Source organism: Rhineura floridana, chromosome 8 (genome assembly GCF_030035675.1).
Source record: "Rhineura floridana isolate rRhiFlo1 chromosome 8, rRhiFlo1.hap2, whole genome shotgun sequence".
In the NCBI taxonomy this organism is placed as follows: Eukaryota; Metazoa; Chordata; class Lepidosauria; order Squamata; family Rhineuridae; genus Rhineura; species Rhineura floridana.
In genome coordinates this window covers 112272153-112299235 of record NC_084487.1, presented here as the reverse complement: position 1 = coordinate 112299235, position 27083 = coordinate 112272153, and the positions used below count along the sequence as shown (strand labels likewise).

Sequence of the window (27083 nt, the reverse complement as noted above, 5' to 3'; positions counted from 1 at the left end):
TAATCTTCTGGACTGGAATGATGTGATGGAGCTTGATATAGAGAAAATCTATGGAATTAACTGCAGCCATGTGACAATGGAAAAACTCTTAAGAGATGAGCCAGTGCATTTTGTAAAAAAGAAGAACACAGATATGACTTTACAACAGTATTTCAGCAACTTATTCAGAATGGATGGCAAGAAAATATTTGGGATAGAGGAAATTCCCATCAGACTCTTATTATATGACTATGGCTACAACAGCAAGATTATTATGGACTACTGATAATGGAAGATTGGACACTGAAATTACTGGACTTAACAGGACTATTGAAGATGGAAGATGGAACTAATAGGGATAATGGAATAATGGCTATTGAAATTATTGGACCTAACAGATTCTGATGAGATGGATTAATCGAAATGTTTATTTGGACTATGGTTATGACAATAAGATTATTATAATTATTAACGAGATGGATTAATTGACATGTTTATTTGGAGAAAAATTGATAGATATATTTCTTAAAGAATTGAAACCTCTCTTTGACTTTTTGTGGAAAGAATAAAGTAATGTTTATGAGATTTGATGATTAATTAAGATAACTACTGGAGGAAAGTGATTTTATAATATGATTTAAGAGACAGGATTGTTATATATTGTAGACCTATAACTGATTTGATATGTGACAAATGGGAAGTCAACATTTTATTTTTTTTGTTTAATCATTTTTGTTTTGTTTTGTTTTTTGTCTTTGAATGTTTTATGATTTTGTTTTCTATGTTTTATGAAAATTTGAATAAAAATTATTGTAAAAAAAAAAGATAATACACTGTGTGTGTGCGTGCACATAGGTGCATGTGCATCTGCGTGAAGTGAAATTTTACTACTACATTGGCAAAATGGTTGCTATATCAATAGGAGGGAAGTTTCTTCTCCCAGGTCCAGGACTGGTGTAACGTTCTGCTATTGACAGTGGCACCGTTGTTGTCTGGAGGTGTACAGAACATGGTGTGTGTGCTCCTCCTTTATATTATCTCCCATCCCACAAACACAACTCCACCCTGTTTTAGCCTTTCTGCCAGCATCTCTTTGCTGACACACCAATGGAGCATTCCACTGGCAGATCTGGGATGTTCTGCTGGTACATCTTTTGTGCTAGCAGTGTATCTTGTTTTTGGCCGGCAGACCAAGTCTTCTGCTGTATCCTATGGCCCCTCAGCCAGCTTAACTCAAGTACAGGACTGATCTTTAATTCTGTATTTTAAAAACTATTTGGGCTAATTTGCCTCTGGATTTGAATCTGCACTCACTTTTGTTGTACTATACACGACAGAATTGTTTGTTTTCTGGGAGAAACCAGGGCACCTCCAAGTGCTTAGATCAATTTTAAATATTGCTAAGAATTCATTTTGAGTAGCGGCAGCTGAATATTACCTCTTTGTAAGTTTTTGACTATGAATCAGAGAAATTCTGTAGGCACAAGGTCAATGGGCAAGGCATATTTTATGGTGCCTATGGTGGAAAAAAAGATGTGCTCTGATTTTTGGTTCCCTTTACTATCTGCTTTTCTTTGATACACATATATATCAGTTCCACCTCCCTCAAGAATTTTAACTCCTTGTCTGCAGTACCCATGGTCTTACACGCATCAGACTTTAGGAATTTACACTGCTGCACATCCAGAGTGAAGCATCAAACCAAAGTACAGTGTAGGTTTGGTGTAATGTTGGCAGTCTGATGCAGTGAAAAGCAGAATCTACATAGAATTATCATGTGATGTCTTATTTCCCTTGAAAAGAAACATGTTCTTTTGCAAAAAACAGAGTTCAGTAACCTTCAATATAAACATAGCTAGATTCTCAGTTACCCTGGTTTTAGTTATCCCTGCCATAGCTTGCCGATATAAATCTTTTCCCTTTTTTTGGTCTCCTGTTGTTGGCTGTTACTCTTACGAATGCAAGCCATTTATTTATTTATTTATCATGGTGGTACCCCATTCTTCAGCCAAAAAGGCTCCCAGAGTAGCTTTCACGTGATCAATTAATTCAGGTGTCCCTGTCCACAGGCTTACAATCTAAAAAACACCACACACAAGGTGAAAGGGGCAGGAAGGAAAGAGGAAAAAAGCAAACTCAGGCACCCATTCTTAAACAGCAGTTGTTACAAACACCGACTGTCATGGGAAACAGTTCAGGTGGTCTTTGTTGTTGGGGCTGTCTTCATTCTGGAGACCACAACACTTGAAAAGCATTTTTGTATGGGCATGCATGAACACACACACGATCCTGTGTGTAGAAACATTTTCAAGCTAATTTTAGCTTGATCACCAGAAACAAGATATCTAACCAAACTTATTCATACAAACCTCTAATTGGATTCTCTCATGATGTGATCTAATTTGTTCCAAGCTCTCCTGGGCTATTTTCAATTGCATCTCTATCTTTTTAAAATTTCTGAAATCTCTCTCTCTCTCTCTTTGCATTCGACTCAAAGTATCTTGCAGTTTTTGCTTTGCCACAATACAGTTGCGGAAACCGATTTCTAAAATACCCCTACAGAAGTGTACAGAAAGGAAAAAAGGGTAAAAAAGAAAAGAAAAGAAAACTTGGATGAGGGATAAGTATAAACAAAGATCACCTGTCCTGTTGTTTTTAATGTTGTGATTTGTTTTGTAATTTTATTGTAAAGTATTTGAAATTATTGTGAGCTGCCTTAAGTACATCGTGACATAAAATATATAGGAATAAAGAAAAACACAAGAATAGAGAGGGTAAAAACTATGGCTGAGCAGCAATCAAAATAGGAAACTTGCAGTGAAAGTTTGGCCATTGCTTTCAAGGACAATGATTCAACTCTGCCAGCATTACAGTGTTTTCTGTACCACAAAGATACAATAGCTGTATCAATCTGTTGCAACAAAACCTAAAGTCCTATGGCACCAAGACTAATGTTTGTGGCTACAGCAACAGTTTTCTAACTATGTCACATAAACCTTTGGGGTTCCTAAGGGGCTTACCACTGGTTCCTCAATTAGAAGTTCAGTAATGGCAGACTACCTGAAAGGCAGCATCCCCACCACTGCCAAACCTTCTCTGCAATGTACAGCTGCACAGACAGATTGGATGCATTCTAGAGCATATTCCCAGTTCTCTTAAAATAAGAGTTAGGCTCTCCCAGGCCTGGTCACTGCTCTGTATGAACTGTGAGCTCATACTCCCAGAAGCAGTCTTGAAATTCTCTGCAATACAGAAGGATTCTACAAAAGATCTTCAGGGGAAAAGTGTTTCCTGAAGGGAAGATGTTTGAAAATCACCGAGCTAGAGCCCACTTCACCAGATCTACAGAGTGATCTAGAAAATTGGCAGATTTGTCTCATCCATGTTCATATATTTACCAACTCGCTAGACCACTTTATCATCTGACAAGGTAGCTTCTGCTGATCTTCTAACTGAAGAGCCCTTGGGAGGCTTCTGAAGAACCACAAGGTTCCCTATACAGTTTGAAAATCATTGCAGCAATAAGCTGGGCCAACTGCACTGGCTTCCTAATTGTTTTCATGTCTAGTGCAAGGACATGATCTTTAAAACTCTATACAATTTAGGACCATGATATCTGAACAACAGTCTTCTCCCATATGAGTGTGCATTCAGAACATCCACAGAGGCCTTCCTGTTGGTTCCAAACTCATGTCATTTATAGTAAGACAAGAATAAGGGCTTTTTCCACTGTCTCATGTAGAATACAAAATTCCCTATATAGGGAGTGCCATCTTGCCCCCTCCTTGTTGGTCTTCCACTGCAGTATCAAGATCTTCCTATTCCTATGTCTGCACTGCTTGGCATTATTAGATTTTATATATAACTCTTCTGGTAGAGTGAATCACTCACAGGGACTTCTTTTATGCTGCTGTTTTAAATTGCTTTTACCTGTCAGGTCATTATTCTTGTTTATTTTCTAATTGTTTCTTTTTTAAAAATTATATTTCATTATTATTTTAGCCAACTTGGGTCATACAAGGTAGGATGGGACTGAAATATTTTAAAACAAACAAAATAATAATAACAAATTAATCTCAGAAGAAATAACATCTGGGCTATATGGATTATTGCAACGTACTCTATGTGGGCTGCCTTTGAAAATCATCTGGAAGCTTCAATTGATTCAATACACAGCTGCCCATCTGTTGTTCAGTGTGAAACATTTTAGTCACATCATCCCACTGCTACAACTATTTGCTTCCGGACTAAATTTAAAAGTGCTGGTCTTAACCTTTAAAGCCCTAAATAGCCCACATCCCTTATATTTTAAGGGCTGCCTCCTTCTGCATGCACCTGCTTTAGTGCTCAGTTCAACCAATGAGATTTTCACTGCGTCTATCACATCTAAAATTTAGCAGGTGGGGCCCAGGATGTAGGGCTGTATCCAACCAAGTCATACTCTGGGCAGAACCAGTGAAATCAGTGGACTTAAGTTAGTCAAGTCCATTGAGTTCCATGGGTCTACTCTGAGTATGACTTAGTCAGATACAACCCAGAGTTTTTTCTAGACTGTGGAATGCCCCACATTTAAAACAGCTATAAAAATGAATTTAATCTGCTGCACCTGAAATTTTTCCTTAAGCTGTCTTAAATGCTCTCTTGTGACTGATTTATATTGTTAATATCATCAATTATTTTAAAATGTTATATTGTAAGCCACTTTAAGGAGCTTTCTAATAGAAAAGCAGGATATTCATGTTTTATAATATAGATGAATAAATATGGGCTATAAATGCAAAACTTACCTTTCTGCTATGGCACTTCCTTCATTCTCTTTGTTGATTTCATGCATCTTGGTAAAAGTGATAAATTCTCGCTCTTTGCTTTCCAGCAAAGCTTTTTTTCCATCCACCTCTTTCATCACATCTTCCTTCTCTTCCCATGCCTCTTCATTTTTAGCCTCTATTTTTTGAAAGGATTCAAGTACTTCTTGCACTTCTTCCTGCATTCCTTTTTTCTTTTTCTCTGTCTCTCTGAAAACAATTGCAGATTTTTATACAAGTAAAATTGGGTCTCTGCTCACATCCTGTTTCTTATTTGTACCTTTAGTACTCTGGCAAAAACCCAATGAAAATTTAAGACTTAGACCCAAATTTCTATTTTGAAATCATGACATGAAAGACCCGCAGTACATTTTTCACTTTCATGGCCATTCACAGGACTTTTTCCTATGTGGCAGGAGCGGGGAGTAAATATTCCAAATAAATACACATACAGACTAGGAAAACTGGTCTGGTGGCTCTGGTGACAGAGCAGTGATGATATTTAGACAATCCTGGTCTGTGAGAATCCAGACTTCTAAGTCTATCCCTCTGTAGATCTGCTGTTCATCTGCAGATAGACCTGACATCCAGACACATCTTTGGTTGAAAACCTCAATTTTTTTCCTGGCCTCTTGTAAGCTTTATTAATTGCACTGCTACTACAATCAGCTTAACAGCTACCACTATCACTACCACCACACACTGCATTCCCCTGGGAACACAGGAAGTTGCCTTATACTGAGTCAGATCACTGGTTCCAGAGCTAGGAAAAGTTACTTTTTTTGAACTACAACTCCCATCAGCCCCAGCCAGCATGGCCACTGGATTGGGCTGATGGGAGTTGTTGTTCAAAAAGGTAACTTTTCCAAGCTCTGGTTCATCCAGCCCTGTACTGTCTACTCTGATTAGCAGCAGCTTTCCAGAGTTTCAGGCAGGAGCTTTTCCTACCTGGACACTTCAGGGATTGAACCTGGGACCTTCTGCATGCACCTTAGCTATGGTCCTCCCCCCCATCCACCAGGATAGACAACACTGGACTATACTTCAGGGTTGGCATAGATTACTCTAACTCCTCCCTTCCCGCAGCAAAATGGATATAACACTGGGTTACTTTGCAGAGCTGGCATAACCACATCTCTCAGCAACAGCCAAAGCCCCTGGAATACAAGTATAATAATTGTGGACTTTTTCTGGATTGGCATTGGCAGGGTAACTATTTTTTACAAAAGGGTGTCACTTTTTGTATATGTATTAAAAGTTAGAAAGATCATGGAGAGTGGCCATAATTCCCACAGTTAAAGATTGATATGATAAAATATGGGAGTAAGCATTGATGGTAAAATTAAGTTATTATATTAAGATTTAGAGAATACAATTATATGGAAAATGTGTTTTTGGTTAGGTGGCAGACACTTCTTGATTATTGTATCTATGAGATACTTCCAAATACTATGATTTTTCTGTGTTTTGATTTGTTGTATTTAGTGTCTTCATAACTGTACAATAAGCTTGAACTGGAACTGAGTGAATGGGCAGAAAAATGGCAAATGCAATTCAATATAAATAAGTGTAAAATTATGCATATTGGAGCAAAAAATCTTAATTTCACATATACGCTCATGGGGTCTGAACTGGCAGTGACCGACCAGGAGAGAGACCTCAGGGTTGTAGTGGACAGCACGATGAAAATGTTGACCCAGTGTGCGGCAGCTGTGAAAAAGGCAAATTCCATGCTAGCAACAATTAGGAAAGGTATTGAAAATAAAACAGCCGATATCATAATGCCGTTGTATAAATCTATGGTGCGGCCGCATTTGGAATACTGTGCACAGTTCTGGTCGCCTCATCTCAAAAAGAATATTATAGAGTTGGAAAAGGTTCAGAAGAGGGCAACCAGAATGATCAAGGGGATGGAGCGACTCCCTTACGAGGAAAGGTTGCAGCATTTGGGGCTTTTTAGTTTAGAGAAAAGACGGGTCAGAGGAGACATGATAGAAGTGTATAAAATTATGCATGGCATTGAGAAAGTGGATAGAGAAAAGTTCTTCTCCCTCTCTCATAATACTAGAACTCGTGGACATTCAAAGAAGCTGAATGTTGAAAGATTCAGGACAGACAAAAGGAAGTACTTCTTTACTCAGCGCATAGTGAAACTATGGAATTTGCTCCCACAAGATGCAGTAATGGCCACCAGCTTGGATGGCTTTAAAAGAAGCTTAGACAAATTCATGGAGGACAGGGCTATCAATGGCTACTAGCCATGATGGCTGTGCTCTGCCACCCTAGTCCGAGGCAGCATGCTTCTGAAAACCAGTTGCCGGAAGCCTCAGGAGGGGAGAGTGTTCTTGCACTCGGGTCCTGCTTGCGGGCTTCCCCAGGCACCTGGTTGGCCACTGTGAGAACAGGATGCTGGACTAGATGGGCCACTGGCCTGATCCAGCAGGCTCTTCTTATGTTCTTATGAACATAAACAGACATTTAAAAAAGAAGTCCCACCTTTGCTGCTACCTTTTGTATGTTTTTGATAACTTTTGCCTAGTAACAGCTACACTAAACTCGGATACCTTTTAAAGTACAATTAAAAGTGGTTCACCATCTTGGGAAAACAAAAACAAAAGCAACATACTGCATTCTGCGGTTCACTCTCTCCATATCCTTTCCGAGCTGAATAGGAATGGCTTGGAGACGAACTAGCTCATCCTAGTGATAAAAATATAAACATTAGTCTACACGGATTTAAGTTTTATGGAAGGCTACAGAATTAAAGATCAAGTGATATCACTGTAACAACTGGGGGTGGCTGGGTGGGGAAATGTAAGAGTTTGTTTTCTCTAAACAGAAAACGGCTGTTTTTGTTGTCTTTCTGGCTTATTTTCTACACACATATTTAAAAATGTGAGCAGCAATACATAATATTGGAGTACATAGAGATGCAGAGTTACATGCAATATTGCATTAATTCTTGCATTACTTTTAATTCTTCTTGTGTCCGAAGTAGTTCTTCAAGTTCTTTCTGATCCTTAGCAAGATGCCTTTGCCTTGAGGACAGATCTTCTTTCAGGGCTCTGATTTCTTGCCGCCTATGCGTCGTTTCTTTACGAAGCTCTTCACAGCTTTCCCTCAAGGCCTTAATTCTCTTCTCTGCGTCCTTTAAAAAATGTAGTTCAGTTACCTCTTGCTTGGATCAATTGAAAGGTGGAATGCATTGACTAGGAAAACATTAAAATATGGTCACTTTTGCATGTATGTTAAAACAATATTTTATGGACATGAATTTTATTGGATCTTCAATATTACTGCCCATTTAGCTTGCTAGTATGCAGGCTGGGCTCCAGCAGTGGCCCAGGTGGGGCACTGGCTGATGGCCCAGGAATGCAAAGGGGCCCCTCAGTGGCCTCAGCGGGATGCGACCTGCTGCTTGTTGCTGATCCTATCCTATTCCAATGGACAGGAAGTGTTCCCCCCCCCGCTAGCTTCTCTTTTTATCTGATTCACAAGAGTGGAGGGGAAATTGACAGGTTAATACCATGGAGTTGAAAAGCTGAGCCCAGAGGGTCTCTTCAACTTGGCAACCTTCTCATTCAGTGCTGATGTTGGGATGGTCTAGGCTAGTTGCCTCCTAATTTATGTAGTATTAACCCCTTAAAAGCCCTCCAGCAGAAGGGCAGATCAGTGGCAGCAGTTCCAAGCCAGGCTGGATCATGAAGGAGCAAAGGAGGAAGAGGAGGCTTCCTGGCATGGTGTGCTCTGCTGCAGGGCAAGCAGCAGGGACTCTGGAGCCATGGCAGGAATGCCCCCAATGAACTTACAGAGGTTTGGCATTCCTTCTCTCTCTCTCCTGTCGGATTCCTCTGTCACCCCAGTCTTTCTGTTCAGGTTTTGTTTTACTTTAAAAGAGTGAGGCCAAGAGGGAGGAGGAGTGTGGTTTGAGGAGGAAAGCAAGAGGGCATGGGCCCCCCTGATAGCCTTTGCCCATGGGCCCCCAGAAACCTGGAGCCAGCCCTGCTAGTACGTTACCAAATCTCACAACAGCGTATATTTCTTTTGTGGCAGTCTCTCCTTAAGCCCACAAATAAAAGGGGAGGAACAAAATGGATGGGAATGGTAGATCTCCATCCATGCGTTTCTAGGGATATGATATAGGTTGAGCGACACATGAAGTAGGTCTCTTGAGGGTCAAAGTTTAAGCAACAATGAAGAAGCCAGAGACTGCTGCTATTGTAGGTATTGTTTTTTTTTTTTTTTTACAATATATGATCTGGAACTCTTCACAAATGATAACTTTAGTAGTGTTTGGCTTGATTATTCGAAGATCAGAAATACTTTTACTCTTGCAGCTTACCTTTGCAATTTGCTTTCAAAAGAGTTCATAATGCCATGCCTTATTTTACACTGAAAAAGCCAGATGCAAATGAAGACAAGCAATGTAGACTACCATAGGGCTGCTCCACTTGATATTTTTCCCAACAAGGAGGTTTAATTTACATTTGGTCTGGTTGGCTTAATTTAGTGGGGCATGGCAGCAGAAAGGACCAGGGAGGAGCAAAGCAGCTAAGAGCTCTCTCCAGTAGCCTGCAGGTTTATGCGGCCTGCAGGTTTATGCAGTAGCCTGCAGGTTTAGCATGTCATGTGAACCAGCTCTGTGCAATCTACAAAGTTCAGTGAAAATATGCAAACACTGTGTTCAAATCCTGATTAATTTTAAATGCCGGTTAACACTGGTGCACATTTAAAGCTAAACATGGTTAAGAATTTTATATCTTGAAATAGTAAGAAATCAATATCTGGGAAAGTGGGAAGTAGAGCTATTAAAATATTCCAGACAACCATAAATGAACATGTACCAATCTTTCCTTATGTATGAACTTAACATATTTTCTCAAAATTACTAGCAAGATGGTAAAAAAGGTAAAGGTGTCCCCGCACTCATAGTGTGAGTCGTTTCCGACTCTAAGGGTGATGTCTTGCGACGTTTACTAGGCAGACCATTTTATAAGGGGTGGGATTGCCAGTTCCTTCCCTGGCCTTTCTTTACCCCCCAGCACATGCCGGGTACTCATTTTACTGACCACGGATGGATGGAAGGCTGAGTGGACCTCGACCCCTTTTACCAGAGATTCGACTTCCTCCTTCCGTTGGAATCGAACTCCGGCCATGAGCAGAGCTTCAGCTGCGTTACCACTGCTTACCTCTCTGCGCCACGGAGGGCCTTAGCAAGATGGTGTCTAACGGTGTCTAATGCCAAAAAGCAAAATAAACGCTAATTTAAACAGTAAGTGTTGGAGGTGTAAATCATGGAGGACCGGTGAAGTGCCGGATGATTGGAGGAGAGCTTATGTTGTCCCTATCTTCAAAAAGGGCAAGAAGGAGGAACCGGGGAACTACAGACCAGTCAGCCTAACATCAATCCCTGGGAAAATTCTGGAGCAGATTATAAAGCAGTCAATCTGTAAGCACCTTGAAAGCAATGCAGTGATTACTAGGAGCCAACATGGATTTATGAAGAACTGCCAAACTAATCTCATCTCATTTTTTGATCGGGTAACCTCCCTTGTAGACTGTGGGAACGCTGTGGACATAATATATCTCGACTTCAGCAAAGCTTTTGACAAAGTGCCCCATGATATTCTGATTAGCAAGCTAGCTAAATGTGGATGGAACAACTATTAGATGGATCCACAGTTGGCTCCAAAATCGTACTCAAAGAGTGCTTATCAATGGTTCCTTCTCAAACTGGGCAGAAGTAACCACAGGGCTTGGTCCTGGGCCCAGTGCTCTTTAACATTTTTATTAACGACTTGGATGAGGACATACAAAACATGCTTATAAAATTTGCAGATGATACAAAATTGGGTGGCATAGCTAATACCGTGGCAGTCAGAAACAAAATTCAAAGGGACCTTGATAGGCTGGAACACTGGGCTGAAAACAACAGAATGAAATTCAACAGGGATAAATGCAAAGTTCTACACTTAGGAAAAAGAAACCAAATGCACCATTATAAGATAGGAGATACTTGGCTCAGCAGTACGACATGTGAGAAGGATCTTGGAATTGTCGTTGATCACAAGCTGAATATGAGCCAACAGTGTGATGTGGCTGCAAAAAAGGCAAATGCTATATTAGGCTGCATTAACAGAAGTATAGTTTCCAAATCATGTGAAGTACTAGTTCCCTTCTATTCATCACTGGTTAGGCCTCATCTTGAATACTGCATCCAGTTCTGGTCTCCGCACTCCAAGAAGGATGCAGACAAACTGGAACGGGTTCAGAGGAGGGCAACAAAGATGATCAGGGGACTGGAAACAAAGCCCTATGAGGATAGACTGAAAGAACTGGGCATGTTTAGCCTGGAGAAGAGAAGACTGAGGGGAGATATGATAGCACTCTTCAAGTACAAGAAAGATTGTCACATAGAGGAGGGCCGGGATCTCTTCTCGACCGCCCCAGAGTGCAGGACACGGAATAATGGGCTCAAGTTGCAGGAAGCCAGATTTCGACTGGACACCAGAAAAAACTTCCTAACTGTTAGAGCCATACGGCAATGGAACCAATTACCTAGAGAGGTAGTGGGCTTTCCAACACTGGAGGCGTTCAAGAGGCAGCTGGACAGCCATCTGTCAGGAATGCTTTGATTTGGATTCCTGCATTGAGCAGGGGGTTGGACTCGATGGCCTCGTAGGCCCCTTCCAACTCTACTATTCTATGATTCTTCAGGAGCTGATATTTTTAATCTCTTTTGGACATGTGCCCAAATCAAAATATTCTAGGATGAAGTATTAATGGAAATAAGGAAAATAAAAGGATATGAATTGCCAAGATACTCTTTAATAATACCATTTAATATTAATAATAATATTAAACATTTAATAATACCATCAAGGAAATGATATCTCAAGAAGTTCAAGAAATTATTGTCCATCTTTTAACAGCAGCTCACATGAAATTATGTGAAGCATAGAAAAAATCAGAACCACTTGAACTGGAAACCTGGCTGATTAAAGTTTGGAATATACAGATGAAAAAACTTACTAATATTATTAGGGTCAGAGAAGGTAGGAAGCGAGATAACTGTTTCATTGAACATTTATCAGAATGACAGAATGCAAGTTGCCTTGAATCCTTATGTGTTATTGGGGGAGAAAGAAAACAAAACAGTTTTACAGAAGCTTTCTTATGTCAGAAAAATCATTATTTTGTTGGGAACTTTTTAACTGTAAATTTAATTAACAAAACATTTATGTTTAAATGAGTAGAATGAATTTTAAGAAACAGTTTGTATTTATATACACATCCTGATATTTTCTAAACAATGATATGATATATGATAAATTTGATTATGTTCTATGTATACTTACTTTTAATTCAGTTTCATTTATTTGTGTATTTATAAGCTCATGGACTAGAGTCTACCTTATCAGATGCATGAAGTGTAATCCTCTGTTCATACATACTGCTTTTTTGGTAAAACAATTAGGTGCTGCTATTCATATCTTGATAAATGTGCTGTAAGTGACAAAATGGTTGCCATGGGCAGCAAAAAAAAGAGGTACTACTACTTTCTACTGTTGAATACCATCACACACACAACAGAACTGTATATGAGGGATGGAAGGACCTGTCAACTTCAGTTCTCGTTTTCCATTTTTCCAATCTTAAATTCAGTTCACATTTCCGAAGCAATTTGCAGGGCTTTTTTAATCATGAACATTCTTCAGCATTTTAGAGCGAATTTCTTGTAATAAATACATTAGTATATGCAGTTTGGACTAATGTATACATTTTTGCAAGCAATTTCTCCTAATATTTGTGTATGTTATTTTCACTAATATATAGTAATTTTTATGCACACTATCCCCAAATATATGCATTTCTGTAAACATTCTTTGGTTGGAGAACTGCAAAATTCGGATGTTAGAATTTTGAAATATGGCTGTGTTTTGGTTCACATATTGTTTTGGAAAGTACAGATTTGATAGATTTGGCTTTAAATGCGAATTGAAAAGAATTTCTCTCCCATTCCTACTGTACATTTTTTTTTCAACTGATTATACTTCATGCCTCTGATGAAGTGGACTCTACTCCATGAAAGCTTATGCCATAATAAATTTGTAATCTTTTAGATGACAACTCTTTGTTGTTTTTATCCAGTCAAATGGCACCAAACGAAACCTCTCAGGTAACATGAACATCTTACTTACAGAAGCTTTGGGGATTCTCTGATATTCCCTTTCAATGAGATTCTTATCTTCTAGTAAACTAAAGAAAAATAATGTAAACAAAATCAATTCATAATGTCAGTCAGGCGATTATCAAGTATTTCCAGGCACACACCCTTTAAACGATTAAATATGCAGCTAAGTGGGCCCAAACAAAAGGCTAAGGATTTATTTTATTAAAATAAAATAATATAATAATTCTGAAGTGTCATAATTTGGTGTCTACTCACCCACAATATCCATATCTATAACTAGTTTACAATATTTTGTCATACTCCAGTGCAGGGATGGAAAACATGTGGCCCTCCAGATGTTGTTGTTGATGTTGCCAGCCACCAATGACCAATGATGGTGTGTGTTGTAGTCCAGCAAGATCTGCAAGGCCACAGGTTACCCAACCCTGCACTAGGATGACCAACAAACACAATCCAGAGTTTGGCTATGTGGATAAAGGAGTGGGGCTATGCAAACAGAAACAAGCTTAATTTTCAATGCCTGGAGTTTCCAGGGTCAGAAAATATATTTAGCCTCCCTCTCAACAGTATCCCTGACTGCAACCCCTTAGTTTCTGCTATATATTGTCAGGGATACCAATGATTTCTAAAGGGAAAAGTGTAGCACTGTACATATCCATCCCTCACCAATAGGAACAAAGCTGCATTATATTTTCCAGGGATTCTTTTAATCAGCAAGTCCTCCTTCCACAAACATTTCACCCATCATACAGAAGTGCATTTTGCTGGTATATTTATGAAGATAGTAGCAGGAATGTTAATTCCTGTCATTTCAGTCTTAGTTTTTTTTCAATGTTAGGGTTGTTGATTCTTAACATTTTAAAAAAATTGTTTTATAATTGTGTGTTTGTGACATACATCCCCTCACACAAAAAATGAATGACCCACAAAGAAGACGTAACACACTTCAGCTTTATGTTACCATGAACAACAAAAACTGCAGATTGCTGATGTCACCCACGCATGTAATCATCACCATCCATTGGTGATTGTCAATGTTCAGCAGAAAATTTATAAAAACAATGTGATCAATCTTCATTTTCTGACATTCACAGTAATATCCACATAATTCATCAAGAATAGCATGTATATGTGCATGCATGTGTGTGTATATCAGCAACCGGAGGCCAGGAAACAAAATCTGGTCTCCTAAATGATGCCATTATGTTGCACAGTCACTTCCCCATAAAAAATCACTCTCTGCATGGCTGCAAGGCTTACAAAAAGCTCCCATTGATGTGGGGGGGGGCAATATGGAAGAGAGGGGCTGGGGAGGGGAAGGATAAACTTCTCCTCCCTAGCATACTATGTAACAATTGCCTCATCTCTGTAATTAATTAATTAAGGAAAAACACGGGTGAGGAGCATCGGTGGGACGGCTTGGGACCCCAGTACCTGACGGAATGCCTCTCCCGATATGAACCTACCTGTACGCGACGCTCAACATCGAAGGCCCCCCTCCGGGTGCCCACTCCGAGGGAAGCTGGGAGGCTGGCAACAAGGGAGAGGGCCTTCTCAGTGGTGGCCCCCAAATTATGGAATGATCTTTTTGACGAGGTGCACCTGGCACCAACACTGTTATCTTTTCGGCACCAGGTCAAGACTTTCCTCTTCTCCCAGGCGTTTTAGCATGTGTCTTTAAATGGCCTTTTCAAAATATGTTTTTTAAAAATTTGTATATTTGTTTTTAATTGTTGTAAACCACCCAGAGAGCTTCGGCTATGGGGCGGTATACAAATGCAATGAATAAATAAAAATAAATAAAAAATAGATGCTACACATTAAGTGTAACACGCAGTTTGGTCCTAAATCTGGCTCACTGCATTGTCTGACACAGCCATTCTTTGGGCTCCCAGTAGACAGCTAAAGGTTCAGAAGCTACAGCAGCCCCACTTACCTGCCTTCAGAGCTTGGAAAAGTTACTTTTTTGAACTACAACTCCCATCAGCCCCAGCCAGCGCCATGCTGGCTGGGGCTGATGGGAGTTGTAGTTTAAAAAAGTAACTTTTCCAAGCTGGCCTGCACAGCCCAGGGTTCCCCATCCATGAATCAGCTAGACAAGTGAAAGCCATTACTCACTGGTAAATAGGGTTGCCAGGTCCATGGCCTGAGACTGATCCTGTATCTTTAGGAGAAGAGAAGGTCAGCCAAGTGCAGGTGTTCTTGCAACTCTGTAATGGGAAAAACCACAAGGTGGAATTCTCCCTCCTTCCTCCACAACTTTTAAAGATACAGAAGACCTTTTGGAGGCCGGGCCTGGCAACCAAGAGGTCTTCTGTATCTTTAAAAGTTGTGCAGGGGAAGGGAGAATTCCACCTTGTGGTTTTTCCCTTTACACTGTTGCAAGAACACCTGCACTTGGCTGACTTTCTCTTCTCCTAAAGATACAGGATCAGTCTCAGGCCAAGAACCTGGCAACCCTACTGGTAAATAGTTTGTGATACAGATATTGATTGAAGCATTGTCTACCTGTTCAACTTGTACTGTATTTCATACTCTCTTTCTTGGATAGCATTGTATTCGTTAAAGTATCTCAGGTACTGCTGTCTCAGTTTGGACAACTCTGAAGCAGATCCCTCTGGAAACTGTTCAGTTTTTTCTAGTATCTGCTGCTGCTGTTCTATTTCAACAGTGAAACGTTTGGCATCTTGTAACAGCTGAATCTCTGATTCCTGTAGGCTGAAGTAAAACAATAATATTGGGAACCACATATGTATGAAGAAACAGAAAAAATAACAAATATTATTAAACAGTGTCTTCATAACACCATATAGCTAATAGGGATGGGAGAGAATTTTGATTCAGTTTGCATTTCAAGCAGAATTTATCAAATTATCAATTTCCGAAACAATATGAGAACCAAAACACAACCATCCTTCGAAATTCATATTTATTCAAATTTTGGGATGTAGTTCGCCAACTCAACAACATTTATAAAAATGCATATATTAGGGGAAAGTGTCCATAAAAATGAATACATGAGTGAAAATAACATGCAAAAAGGCATGAAATAATGAGAAATGGCTTGCAAAAATGTGTTTATTTGGAGAAATTCGCACTAAAATGGTGGAGAATTTTCATGAGGGTTAGGTTTTTTTTAAAAATAAATCGCAGATCGCTGAAGAAATGTAGAGAACTGGATTTAACGTTGGAAAAATGAGAAACGGAGAGAACCGAAACAGACAGATCTTTCCATCCCTAATAGCTAAGTAACAAAAGCAAAGAAGGCAGGGACCTGCCCTGGTCAGCTGAGAATGGCAATTTTGACAATGAGGAGAGACAACCAATAGGGAGAGAAAGAAAGCATAGATGTTTGTATTATTTACTCCATGACAAAAAAGGGGAATAAAATGTTCAGATAAATGTTTGCTCTTTATTCTGTGTGTACATTCAGTTATTTCCATGCTTACAATATTAATAATTTAATTATATGTCTAGAAGCAGGAGAATGTTGTCTGTCTTTCTTTAAGAATCTTGGAACACTTAACCTTGGAGTCAATAATACAATGACATTAATGCTCAGGTGAAAAAGATAATTTTTCCATGTTGCTAAAATAGTTATGTAAACATGTATATGTAGCATTTCTGTAAGAATTTGACACTCACTCAGAAGAGTTTAATAACTGGGCACAACCACTACACACAAAGCATCTGTCCCCTTTTCCAGAAGCCCTAAATGTTAAATGATATAGAACATATAAACACACTCTTTGTATGTTATACAAATCAAAGATGCATCCCCTGTTCAATTTAATTTTCCACATTATTCTCCCATCTTTTAATTTGAAAAATCAGCTGAAATAATGTATCTAGCACAAATGTTTAATCACTGGAAATAAGCATTGACATTACCTACAGAAAGGCCTACAAAACAAACCCTACCTTACTAGTGTATCATGCAGAATAGTATACTTTGCCTTCAGTTCAGCCATCCTAGTTCCAGGGATATTTCCAGCATAAAACAACTATAAAATGGCAAGAGAGACAATTATGGATGTACAAGTTTATCCATTATGAAAACGTTTGGCAACCTTTTATTCAATGTGAAAATAAATGGAAACCTTTTGCTATATTTGGCATTACTCAGATAAAATTACATCCCTGAAGCAATTTATTTCGCAACTATAAAACTAAATAAAAAATTAAGTTCTCATTACTGAGACCTCAATACTGAGCTAATTTGAAATGAGAATATGTAAAATTGTGGACAGATCAATGATTTTTATAAATACCAAGTAACATTTGCAATGCTCTAGTACTATTAGGTGTAACCCATCAAGACCTGCTGATTTGTCAGTTTTCATTTTGTCAATAAGGCCTAGAACTTCATCTTGTGTCACCGCTATTAGCTTCAGTTCCTCAGACTCCCTTCCTATAAACAACTCCCAAGCTTTTTGGAGAGATTTGACCCTCTTAACTCTTCCTTTCAACTTCCTTTTTATCAATTTCCTAATTTTGGGGATCTTTTCTCTTTTGAAGTCAAATGCGGTTGTGTTGGATTTTTTTGGCAATTGTCCATTTACATATATATTGAATTTGATAGCACTGTGGTTACTGTTCCATCTGGGCACCACTTAAGACTGAATTCAGGGTCACTGCCCCTCTGGTCAGTTCCATAACAAACTGTTCTAGGGCATAGTCAGAGTCTCTAGAAATGTTACTTTGTTTTGACTGGGATATGCATGTACCCAGTCTATATGAGGGTAATTCACATCACCTGTTACTACAGCATTTCCTCTTTTGGATATGCCTCCTTTGATTTAATTCTCAAAATCATCCTGAGCATTTGGTCAGGGGGTGGAATAGGATATCCCCAGTACTAAATTACTCTAAGGGCCTGGTACCACCACTCACTATTATTCTGTGGTGGAGTCTGCCCTTTTGGGGATTTCTAGCTTGTTGGACTCTGTCCTCTTTTGCTTACTGAGCAACACCACCTCCAGTACACATTTCCCCAGAGCTTGGAAGATTACTTTTAAAAAGTAATAAATTACAGTTACAATTACTTGGCCCAAAAAAGTAGTAATTACTGTTACAATTACAATTGCTCTGAAAGTAACTGATTACTTTACTTTTCCTCAAAAGTAATCACTACAATTACATTTCAGTTACTTTTTTTTAAAAACTCCTACAAGGTGCTGGCCTTGGCTGCTGCACATCTAAGAAGCCTAAAACAATATTAAAAATAAACACACACACACAGGGGGTAGTAGAATAAAAAAATTTATCCATAAGATTAACATAATGGCATAACAGAATCTCACATCCCCCCAAGCAATGAAGATACCCCAACTCTTGAAATCAAATTTTACACTTGAAATGCTTTTATAATATGTTTCTGTTATGTCTCAAAAGAACAAGATGCTCAAAGAGCATGTCAGACAAGGAATGTCTTTTTACAGTCATTACGTTGCCACCAGTACTGAACAGGCGTTCTACTGCGGCGCTTGAAGGCATGCCTGTGTTGTGCTGCAAAAAACACCGCAGCGCACGTGGAAAGCCATGGAGTGATGACACTTCCCTGCTGGGAGACCTCAGGTACCTCACCAGTTCCTCCTCAGCAGTGTCCACTGCTGACTTCTTGCCCTGGGGCAGAAAGTTAAAGAAGTCATCTTCTAAGTCATCTCCTTCCTGCTCTTTATCTGAAGACTGATCACTGTCCTCATTAAGTACACCCATCTTTATTTCAGCTTTCAACAAGGCTTCCATTGTGTATCTAAGAAAGAGAGAGGATATGTTAATACATATATGTTAGGAAACCATCATCTGCTCTTCATTTCCTGATGCTTGTCATGTCCCCTGGTTCAGGGTCCAGCCTGAGCCTGTGGATGATGACATGGAAGGTAGGAAGGTGACCAAGTCACCACACTCATGGGGCAGCACAGCAGACCCTTAAGGATTACCTGCAGCAACCCAAGGTTGTGATGAGGAGCCCCAGGAAGAAAAGGCCCAGCCCCTGCCTACCACCTTAAGCCCTCTGATGTCTCCCTTGAGACAGCATTTCCCTTGGAGTAATCCACCCAAAGGGCTTCCCTAATGTTCTTACTTGTTGGTATGGGTGGTGGCCTGACACGATTCCAGCCAATCTAGTTTGAAGCAAGGGTGTAGGCAGGCTGCCAGAAGAAGCCTCTTGTCCTCCCAGATAGCTGCAAACCGCTTTCTTAGGGCTTCGCGCACACCTCTCAGCAGCTGAAAACAGTATACCTCTCAGGTTTGTTTTCCAGTCCTTCTAACTTGCGGTCCAGATTGCAGAGCGTTGGTAGCAAATACCCCATGAACATGCTGTTCTCCCACTGCAGGATATCTAGGGACTGGGCTAGTGGCTCCATAATCTCTGTGTATTCCTGTACCACTTCAATCTCAGCAGCTGTGATCCTGGAGCAGCGGTCCATTATGGCATGCATTTTTAGTGGCACAGTTGACAGGAGCTCATGTAGTTGCTTCAATGCATCAAAGGTGGAATTCCACCTGGTCTTATTCGGTACCTTCAGATACACACCACATTGCGCATGGATATACTCAGCAATCTGGGCTGACTGGTTCTGCTTGGACCACAACTTGCTGCACTTTCCCATCAAGGAACGAAACTGTTTCTTGAAAGGACCAAGAAGACTATTTTTGGAGGAGTCAGAAAGCATGGCCTCTATGTCTTGTGTTGCCACAAGGTTGAGGGTGTGGCTAGCACATCTCTGGTGTGGTGGTAAAACAAAATCCTCTCCTGAGTCTGCAGCTTCTTCCTCTGCCTCAGGTCCTGTGTCCAGGATCTCACAGATAGGCACAAACTCCACCTCAGCCTCCTCCTCCTCCTGGTTATCACCATCATCGTCACTGGTGCCTGCAGCTTCCACTGGTTCTTTGGCCATGAAAACTCTGAACGCTTTCACAAAGTTGGAGCCATTGTCTGTAGTAGTGCACATAACTTTGTTGTGGATCCTGTACTGCACATGTACATCATGCAGTGCTTTTGAAAGGACATCGTATGTATGGCGCCCCTTCAGACGCTTACAAGCCAAGGCCCCGACCTCACGTTTCAGGGTAGTTGGGTTGATCCAGTGGGGTGTTACCCCAAAGTAACTCTTCTTGCCATTGGTCCAACAATCTGCAGTGGTTGCTATATATGCCACAGCACCCATTCGGTTTGCAAGAGTTTCTCTCATGTGGCATGCTCTCTTCTCAATTCTGTCTCTCAGAGTCTTGGCACATATGATGGTGAGATCTTTGGGGAGTCCAATGCGAACCAGATTAATGAATGATGGTTTGTCCACAGTCTGAAGTGGTAATGTCTCCTCTACAATGAAATCAATGATTCTCCTGTTGAGATTGCTCTGGGTGACAGGCTCCCTGCCAGATCCCCACCTCTCAAGGGTTGTCTGCTGCTGCTTCAGCATTTTGGGAGGAGGGGTGTCATGCATTGGTTCAGGAAGGCCACGTCTCCTTGCCTTTATTGCTTCTTCAATTGCTCTCAGCTTCTCAGGGTGTGCCCTCTGAGGAAGAAGAACAAAGCATGAATCCAAGAAAAAATGGAAGAGGAACTTCACAATTTAAACATAAATAGACAATGGACACTCTTTGAGGACCAGCATGACAAAGGCTTACCTCAAAATGTTTCTTCACATTGGATGAGGAGGAAACAGCTGATCTCAGATTTTTGATCCTTGGAAGGCAGTAATTGCATCGTACAACAACATTTTTCCCACTCTGGCTCACAAATGTACAAGCTTTCTCAAAGCCAAACCATGGTACTTGCTGTTCTGCAGATGTGGCTGTGGGCAACTGGCACTGCTTCATGCCCTCCTCCTCCTCGTGCACAGGGCCTCCTTTCTGAACCTCACTTTCTAGTTTTGCCTCCTCAGGATCAACAAGCTGTGACTCAAGTGGCCGCACTAACTGACTGCTGCTCTCAGCAGCAAAACCTGCAACAGGCGTCTCTGTAATAAACAAGAGATAATGCTCCTATATGGGTGAACTTCAGCTGTGATGTGCCCCCATCTCCTCCCCATGCTGCAAGATCCCCCAGTCAGAGTGGAAGTAAGCAGGTCGATAGCACAATTAAAAGAGATCCTATTTGCATCATTTTTGCTCACTGAATAACCCTGCCTGGGCCAGCCTAACCTACTATCTCACAGGGTTGTTGTGAGAACAAAATGAGACTAGGGTTCAAATCCCCACATAGCCATGAAGCTCACTGGGTGACCTTGGGCCAGTCACTGCCTCTCAGCCTCATGAAAACCCTATTCATAGGGTCACCATAAGTTGGAATCAACTTGAAGGCGGTACATATATATTTTATTTTGAATATGATGATTATGATAATAAATATGCAGCATTTCAAATTAATTCTGTATGAGAAGCATTCCATGCCAAACTTGGAAAACCAAGGATGAGGTATAAAATGTAGACAAAAATACTTTTGACAAAATGCCATTTATCTTTTATATCTATATCTATAATTAGCAATACAGCTGAATGATGTATGTAAAGTATTTTTTCTTTCCCTTTTCTTTTTTATTAATATTTTAGTACTACTGCTAAAGTTCTGATGAAAGAATAAAGCATTCATTAGCCAAATTCAAATGATTAGAACACATCACATAAATTCCACTGAAGTTGGAGTTTTTGCCATAGAAAATGAAAAAAACATATAACCTATGATAGCCCAATAGACAATCAGAACTAATATAAAACCCTATTGCTTCTCATTTGCAAATCTTGCAAGATCTAAGGTAACTCTAGATCATGTGAGTTCAGGTGATGCATGTTATGTACATTTGTATAGATATTAGCAGAGATTGTCAACAGTCTATCTCTCTCTGGGACTGGGAATCTCTCTTTCTCACAGAACATGAGTTTGAGAGCTGGGGGACTGAGAGGAGGAGCTGCAAGGACCCTACTTCTCACCTCATCTCTGCCAAGAACAAAAAAATCAGCCTTAAGACATTTATTATACGCCTAATGATTATTATTATTATTATTATTATTATTATCATTATTATTATTATTACTGAGACAGTTTTTGTCCCACATACAATTCAGTCTTGTGATTAAACAGGACAAAAATACAAATAAAAAGAAAGATGGAGTTCAAATAAATATACAATAAAAAGCTAGCTGGCATTTTAAAAGGCAGGAGTGCTCTGTCTGGATAAATACAGCACACAGGTATGCATGGGAAGGGAACAAGGGGGAGAGTTCAAAAAGGGGGGGAAGGAAGAGAAGTAGGCCAGAGCTTGGAAAAGTTACTTTTTTGAACTACAGCTCCCATCAGCCTAATCCAGTGGCCATGTTGCCTAGGGCTGATGGGAGTTGTAGTTCAAAAAAGTAACTTTTCCAAGCTCTGAGTAGGCCGAAGAATTGGAAGTGCCTTGTGATTGATGGAGGGGGCGGCAGAGGCAAGGAGAGGCAGTGGGGGTCAGAACGGTGCCGCAGGGGGGTGGGGTGGGCAGAATGGTGCCGCAGGGGGGGCACACACACACACACACAAATCATCGTCACTCACCTCCACAGCTCTTTGCCATTCTGCTGCTGCCTTCTCCTCCGTTGTCCTTGCCCTGGCTTTTTCCTCCGGCGTCCATTTTGTCCTCTCAGACGCTAGCAGGCCCTGTCTATTCACCTCTTCCCTCGTGCATCCTAACACAGATCACGAGGGAAGAGAGAGAGTGCGCAGAGGTCCAATCAGTGTGAGGCACATGTCTTGTGTTAACCAATCACAGCCAGGAGCTGTCTTCCCCTTGTTCCCGCCCCCAAGTAACGTGCAACCTAACGTGGAAACGTTAAAGTTGCAGCTGAAAAGTAGGGAAATTACTAGTCGTTCCATTACTTGCCAAATGTAATGGAATTACCCACTTGTTATTTAAAATTGTAACGAATTACAAGTAACTCGTTAAAAATAACGAGTTACTTCCAAGCTCTGCATTTCCCTATCCTTACTATAGAGCACTGTTCTTCAACCTTGGGTCTCCAGATGCTGTTGGAGTACAACTCTCATCAACCCCAGCCAGCTTAGCCAATGGCCAAAGGTAATGGGAGCTGCAGTCCCACAACATCTGGGGACCCAAGGTTGAAGAACAGTGCAGAGTCTGTATTCAGCGATAACCATATCCCACTGAAATGCTTCCTTCTTATAAATAAAAATCATTTGAATTAGTGATGGTCATTTGTTCTGTATTTTATGATTTTATAATTTTATGATGTTTTAATGATTTTGTCCACCATCATGATCTTTTTTTTTTAATGTGTTGGCAGTTCACACTTTTATAAATAAAATAAATACATTCTGTCAGGTTTCTGTTATGCGCATTACATCTATGCTCTCTTCTAAGACCAAGCCCTCCAGCTCACCCATTTTGCCTTGGAGGCTTCCAGTGTTAGCATATAAACTTCAAGTACTAGCATATGGCTTCAAGTGTTAGCATATAAATTAAATATGGTGCCCCTCTCTCCAAATGTTTCAGCCCATGATGCTTTGGCCTGTCTGAATTGCTATCCCTGCACTCTCAGAGCTTGGTTCTACCCATCCTCCATTTGAATGCTCTTAATAATTTCCCCCCTCATCCCTGATTCGTTGGAACCAGATGCTCCTTAGCTCCTGTTGGCTTATGCCCTGTCAGAGAGAGCTGGGAAGTTTAGGATTAAATTGTAGAAAATGTATAAAACAGCCTTTCCCAACCTTTGGGTTCCCAGATGTTGCTGGACTACAGTTCCCATAATTCCTGACCATTGGCCATGCTAGCTGGGGCTGATGGAAGCTGTAGTCCAACACCATTGGGGACCTAAAGGATGGGAAAGGCTGGTTTAAAATGTTTGACCTTTTATTGCACCCTGACCTCAATATTCCTTCCTGCCTTCTGTCCTCTTCCTTCCTTCTAAAGGGAGTCTTAACAACATATACTATTTCACTTCATGTCCTTGCCTTCAGCCTCTTAGCCAAGTTACAGCAGAGTCCTGCTCAGTAGGTGTTGCCAGCTAACAATCCATTGGACGATTATATTGTGGGTTTAATCCCAATGATAAAGGTGGTACACTTAGATGCCCAGGTAAATTGGTCTTTCTAGTGATCCCCAGGGGGTGTTAGGATAGAAAAAGTCATAGGAACTCTCTTAAGGATCCCTGGGTACATCACACCCCTGCAATCAGTTTAAAAACTGTTCTGCCACTTTTTAAAATTTTAAGCATCAACAGTCTGGTTCCATCCTGGTTCAGGTAGAGCCCATCCCTTCTGAACAGGCCTGCCTTGCCCCAAAACGTGCCTAACAAACCCCAAACCTTCCTCCTGATATACCTTCTCATTTACACATTGAGACTACATAGCTGTACCTGTCTAGCTGGCCCTGAGTGTGGAACTGATAACATTTCAATGCAAACTACCTTGAAGGTCTCACCTTTCACCCTCCTAACTTGACCCGAGGTCCAGGGAAGCAAAACCGCATCACTGAACTCAGTCAGCACATACCCATGACTTCTGTCCAGCAGGCAAATAGTCTTACATGTGACATTCTGTGCAATACACTTGAAAGTGAACCCCATCCCTGCTGGTTTTCCACTTACATCTCTATTTTATTCCCCCACCAACATAGCGACTGATTAAACATAGTCATAGGAAATTTGAAAGTGGCACCAGACCTTAGCCAGGAGTTTTAATACAGATTAATGGTTCTGCAATTCTTGTGCATTCCCATCCAAACTAAGGACAAATAGATCCTGTATTACTGTGATATATGTACACATTTTGTACACATTTGGAGTCATTATTGTACAAATATAAATTACTACATAAGGGTACATGGCAACAGGAACCATTACAATGATGATCAATTCTTGCTTATGTAAGAAATGCAGAATGTGGCCTTTAGTCAGGAATGTATAGTTATGCAATACAAAAGTGTTAAAACATGCATTGCAACACTACACACCAGGGACATAAGTCACTGGCACACGATATCCAAAGCTTGTAATGTGCCACTTTCCAAAATGTGCACCATCTGACCAGCAGCATTGGGACATCTCCCCCAATCTGAATCTGACTCACCGTGTTTTCATTTTAAGAAAACTGGACCAAAGTGCTATTTCCCACATAGGGTTAGTTCGGTAGTTACTCAAACTAAATGCAGTGGAAATAGGGTTTTACAACATTCTGCGGTAGTACCTATTCAGAAATTGGACTGCACTGCGTCAAATGGATTCTGGAACTGTCATTACGCAGAACTGATGTGAGGTGAAAATTAATCTTAGGAGAATGTCATGTAGTTGCAAAAAGATAACAAACATTATTAGTTTTGACTCTATTCTCTTCACAAATGCACTAAATCTCTGAGTCATATTTAGCCATTTTGATAAAATGGTGTTACATAGAGGGAACTGCAGTTCAGACATTTTATTTAAAAGTACTTCACAACATGATGCATATTTTCCCACATCCTCTGGATGAAATCTTGGTATTTATACATTATTTGGATACAGCCAGAGTCCTCTTTGCACCTAACCAGCCTTCTGCACGTGAGAAATGCTGATGAGAAATGATATACACACCCATTTTGCAATGCTCATCTGAGCTTTGTTGAAGTGGTTATGTTTTGTTTTACAAACATCTTTATCCACATTTTCAGAAATACACGAAAGTGAGATAAGAAACAGAAATACGTATTGAGACAAAAATGATACACTCGCAACTGATAATTCACATACAGCCATTACCAGAGAGTGAAACGAGGAAATTTTACATACTGAAAATTACAAAATAGCTTATCAATAAGTACTGATTATCACATTCTCAAGAATGATCAACTGTGGCATAGATCTGAGGCCCCTGCACTTTTAGGATTGTATTCAACTAAGTCCTACTGAGAGCAGAGTAATAGACTTATGTCATGTCTATTAACTTCAATGGATCTACTCTGAGTAGGACTTAGCACTGAATTCCACCACATTGATGGGGATGAATATTCATATCCAGAACCACAATTTCTTACCTGTGCATAGCTGCCCACAATTACAGGTGTATCAGGGCCATTTGAAGATACAAATAAAGCCATATTAGACTTCTTTATTTTAAAATATTTATAAAGCTTTATTCCCAACCTCTTTTAATCAATTTATTTTTATATACTTTAAGATAAGGTAGGAAACCACTCAAATTCCTGCCAGTGTTCACCACCACTCAATTTTCATAACTTCCAAAGTTTAACAAATGAAAAACAGGAATAATTCTCTTGCACTCCATGCCTAGTCCTGTAAATTTTGGCTAAACCTCCTGGCTTTCCTTTAACAGTCTGCCAGATTTTTTCTCATTCTCTGTCCCCGGCTTTCTTGTTGTCTCCAGGGGCAGTCCTCCATGCAGCACCGAGGGTGGGGAGGGGGTAATGGATTAAGATATCTGAACAGTGCAGCAAGATTTGTAAGAATAAATGACTCTGGTGATGGGGCACTATTTGAACTCCACTTCTGGCAGAAAATTGTCTTGGGCTGACACTTTACATAGTTCTTTCCCTCCTCATTTTATGCTCACAACAACACTGTGAGGTAGGTTAGGCTGGGAGATATCTGGCCCCACCTTTTATGAAAAGCATACATTTTACAGTATACAGTATACATATACTCTGACTTGCAGTAGCTCTCACATGGTCTCAGGTAGAGTTTCTTTCATGGCCCCAACTATGGGCGACCTTGGGGTCAACCATCATTCCTCAGATGGTTATTACTCAAATAAAAAAAAATGGTAGGAAATGATAGCTACATTTATAAAATCTCAGTAGTAGTCTAGGAGAATGAAAGAAAACTAACCAATAGAAAAACATCTACTTTTTATTTAGCACTGGGGCCTTGGAGGTGAAACTTTGGGGGATGGTGGTGAAAAAGAAACAACTGTTGAACTTAAAACACATTTTATTCCAGTTCTTTGCTTTCCTCAGTGAAAAATATAATTATGTAAGCAACAATAATAGCTTTTGTCATCATCATGTTGTTGTTGTCATATGCCTTCAAGTCGATTACGACTTATGGCGACCCTATGAATCTTATTTATTTATATATTCATAGGGTTTTCATGGTAAGAGGTATTCAGAGATGGTTTA

The 27083-nt window shown here is 40.2% G+C and overlaps 1 protein-coding gene across 1 annotated transcript in view; it reads right to left on the bottom strand.

The window, feature by feature from the left end:
- Positions 1–27083, bottom strand: part of CCDC146 (coiled-coil domain containing 146) — a 112260-nt gene that overhangs the window by 34414 nt on the left and 50763 nt on the right. Inside the window, exons 3-9 of the mRNA XM_061582099.1 lie at positions 16900–16982; positions 15487–15696; positions 12986–13043; positions 7756–7932; positions 7411–7484; positions 4767–4994; positions 2349–2535 (exon numbers count right to left, since the gene is read on the bottom strand). Of these exons, the coding sequence (XP_061438083.1) occupies positions 2349–2535; positions 4767–4994; positions 7411–7484; positions 7756–7932; positions 12986–13043; positions 15487–15696; positions 16900–16982 (1017 nt within the window). The remainder of the gene's footprint in view (positions 1–2348; positions 2536–4766; positions 4995–7410; positions 7485–7755; positions 7933–12985; positions 13044–15486; positions 15697–16899; positions 16983–27083) is intronic.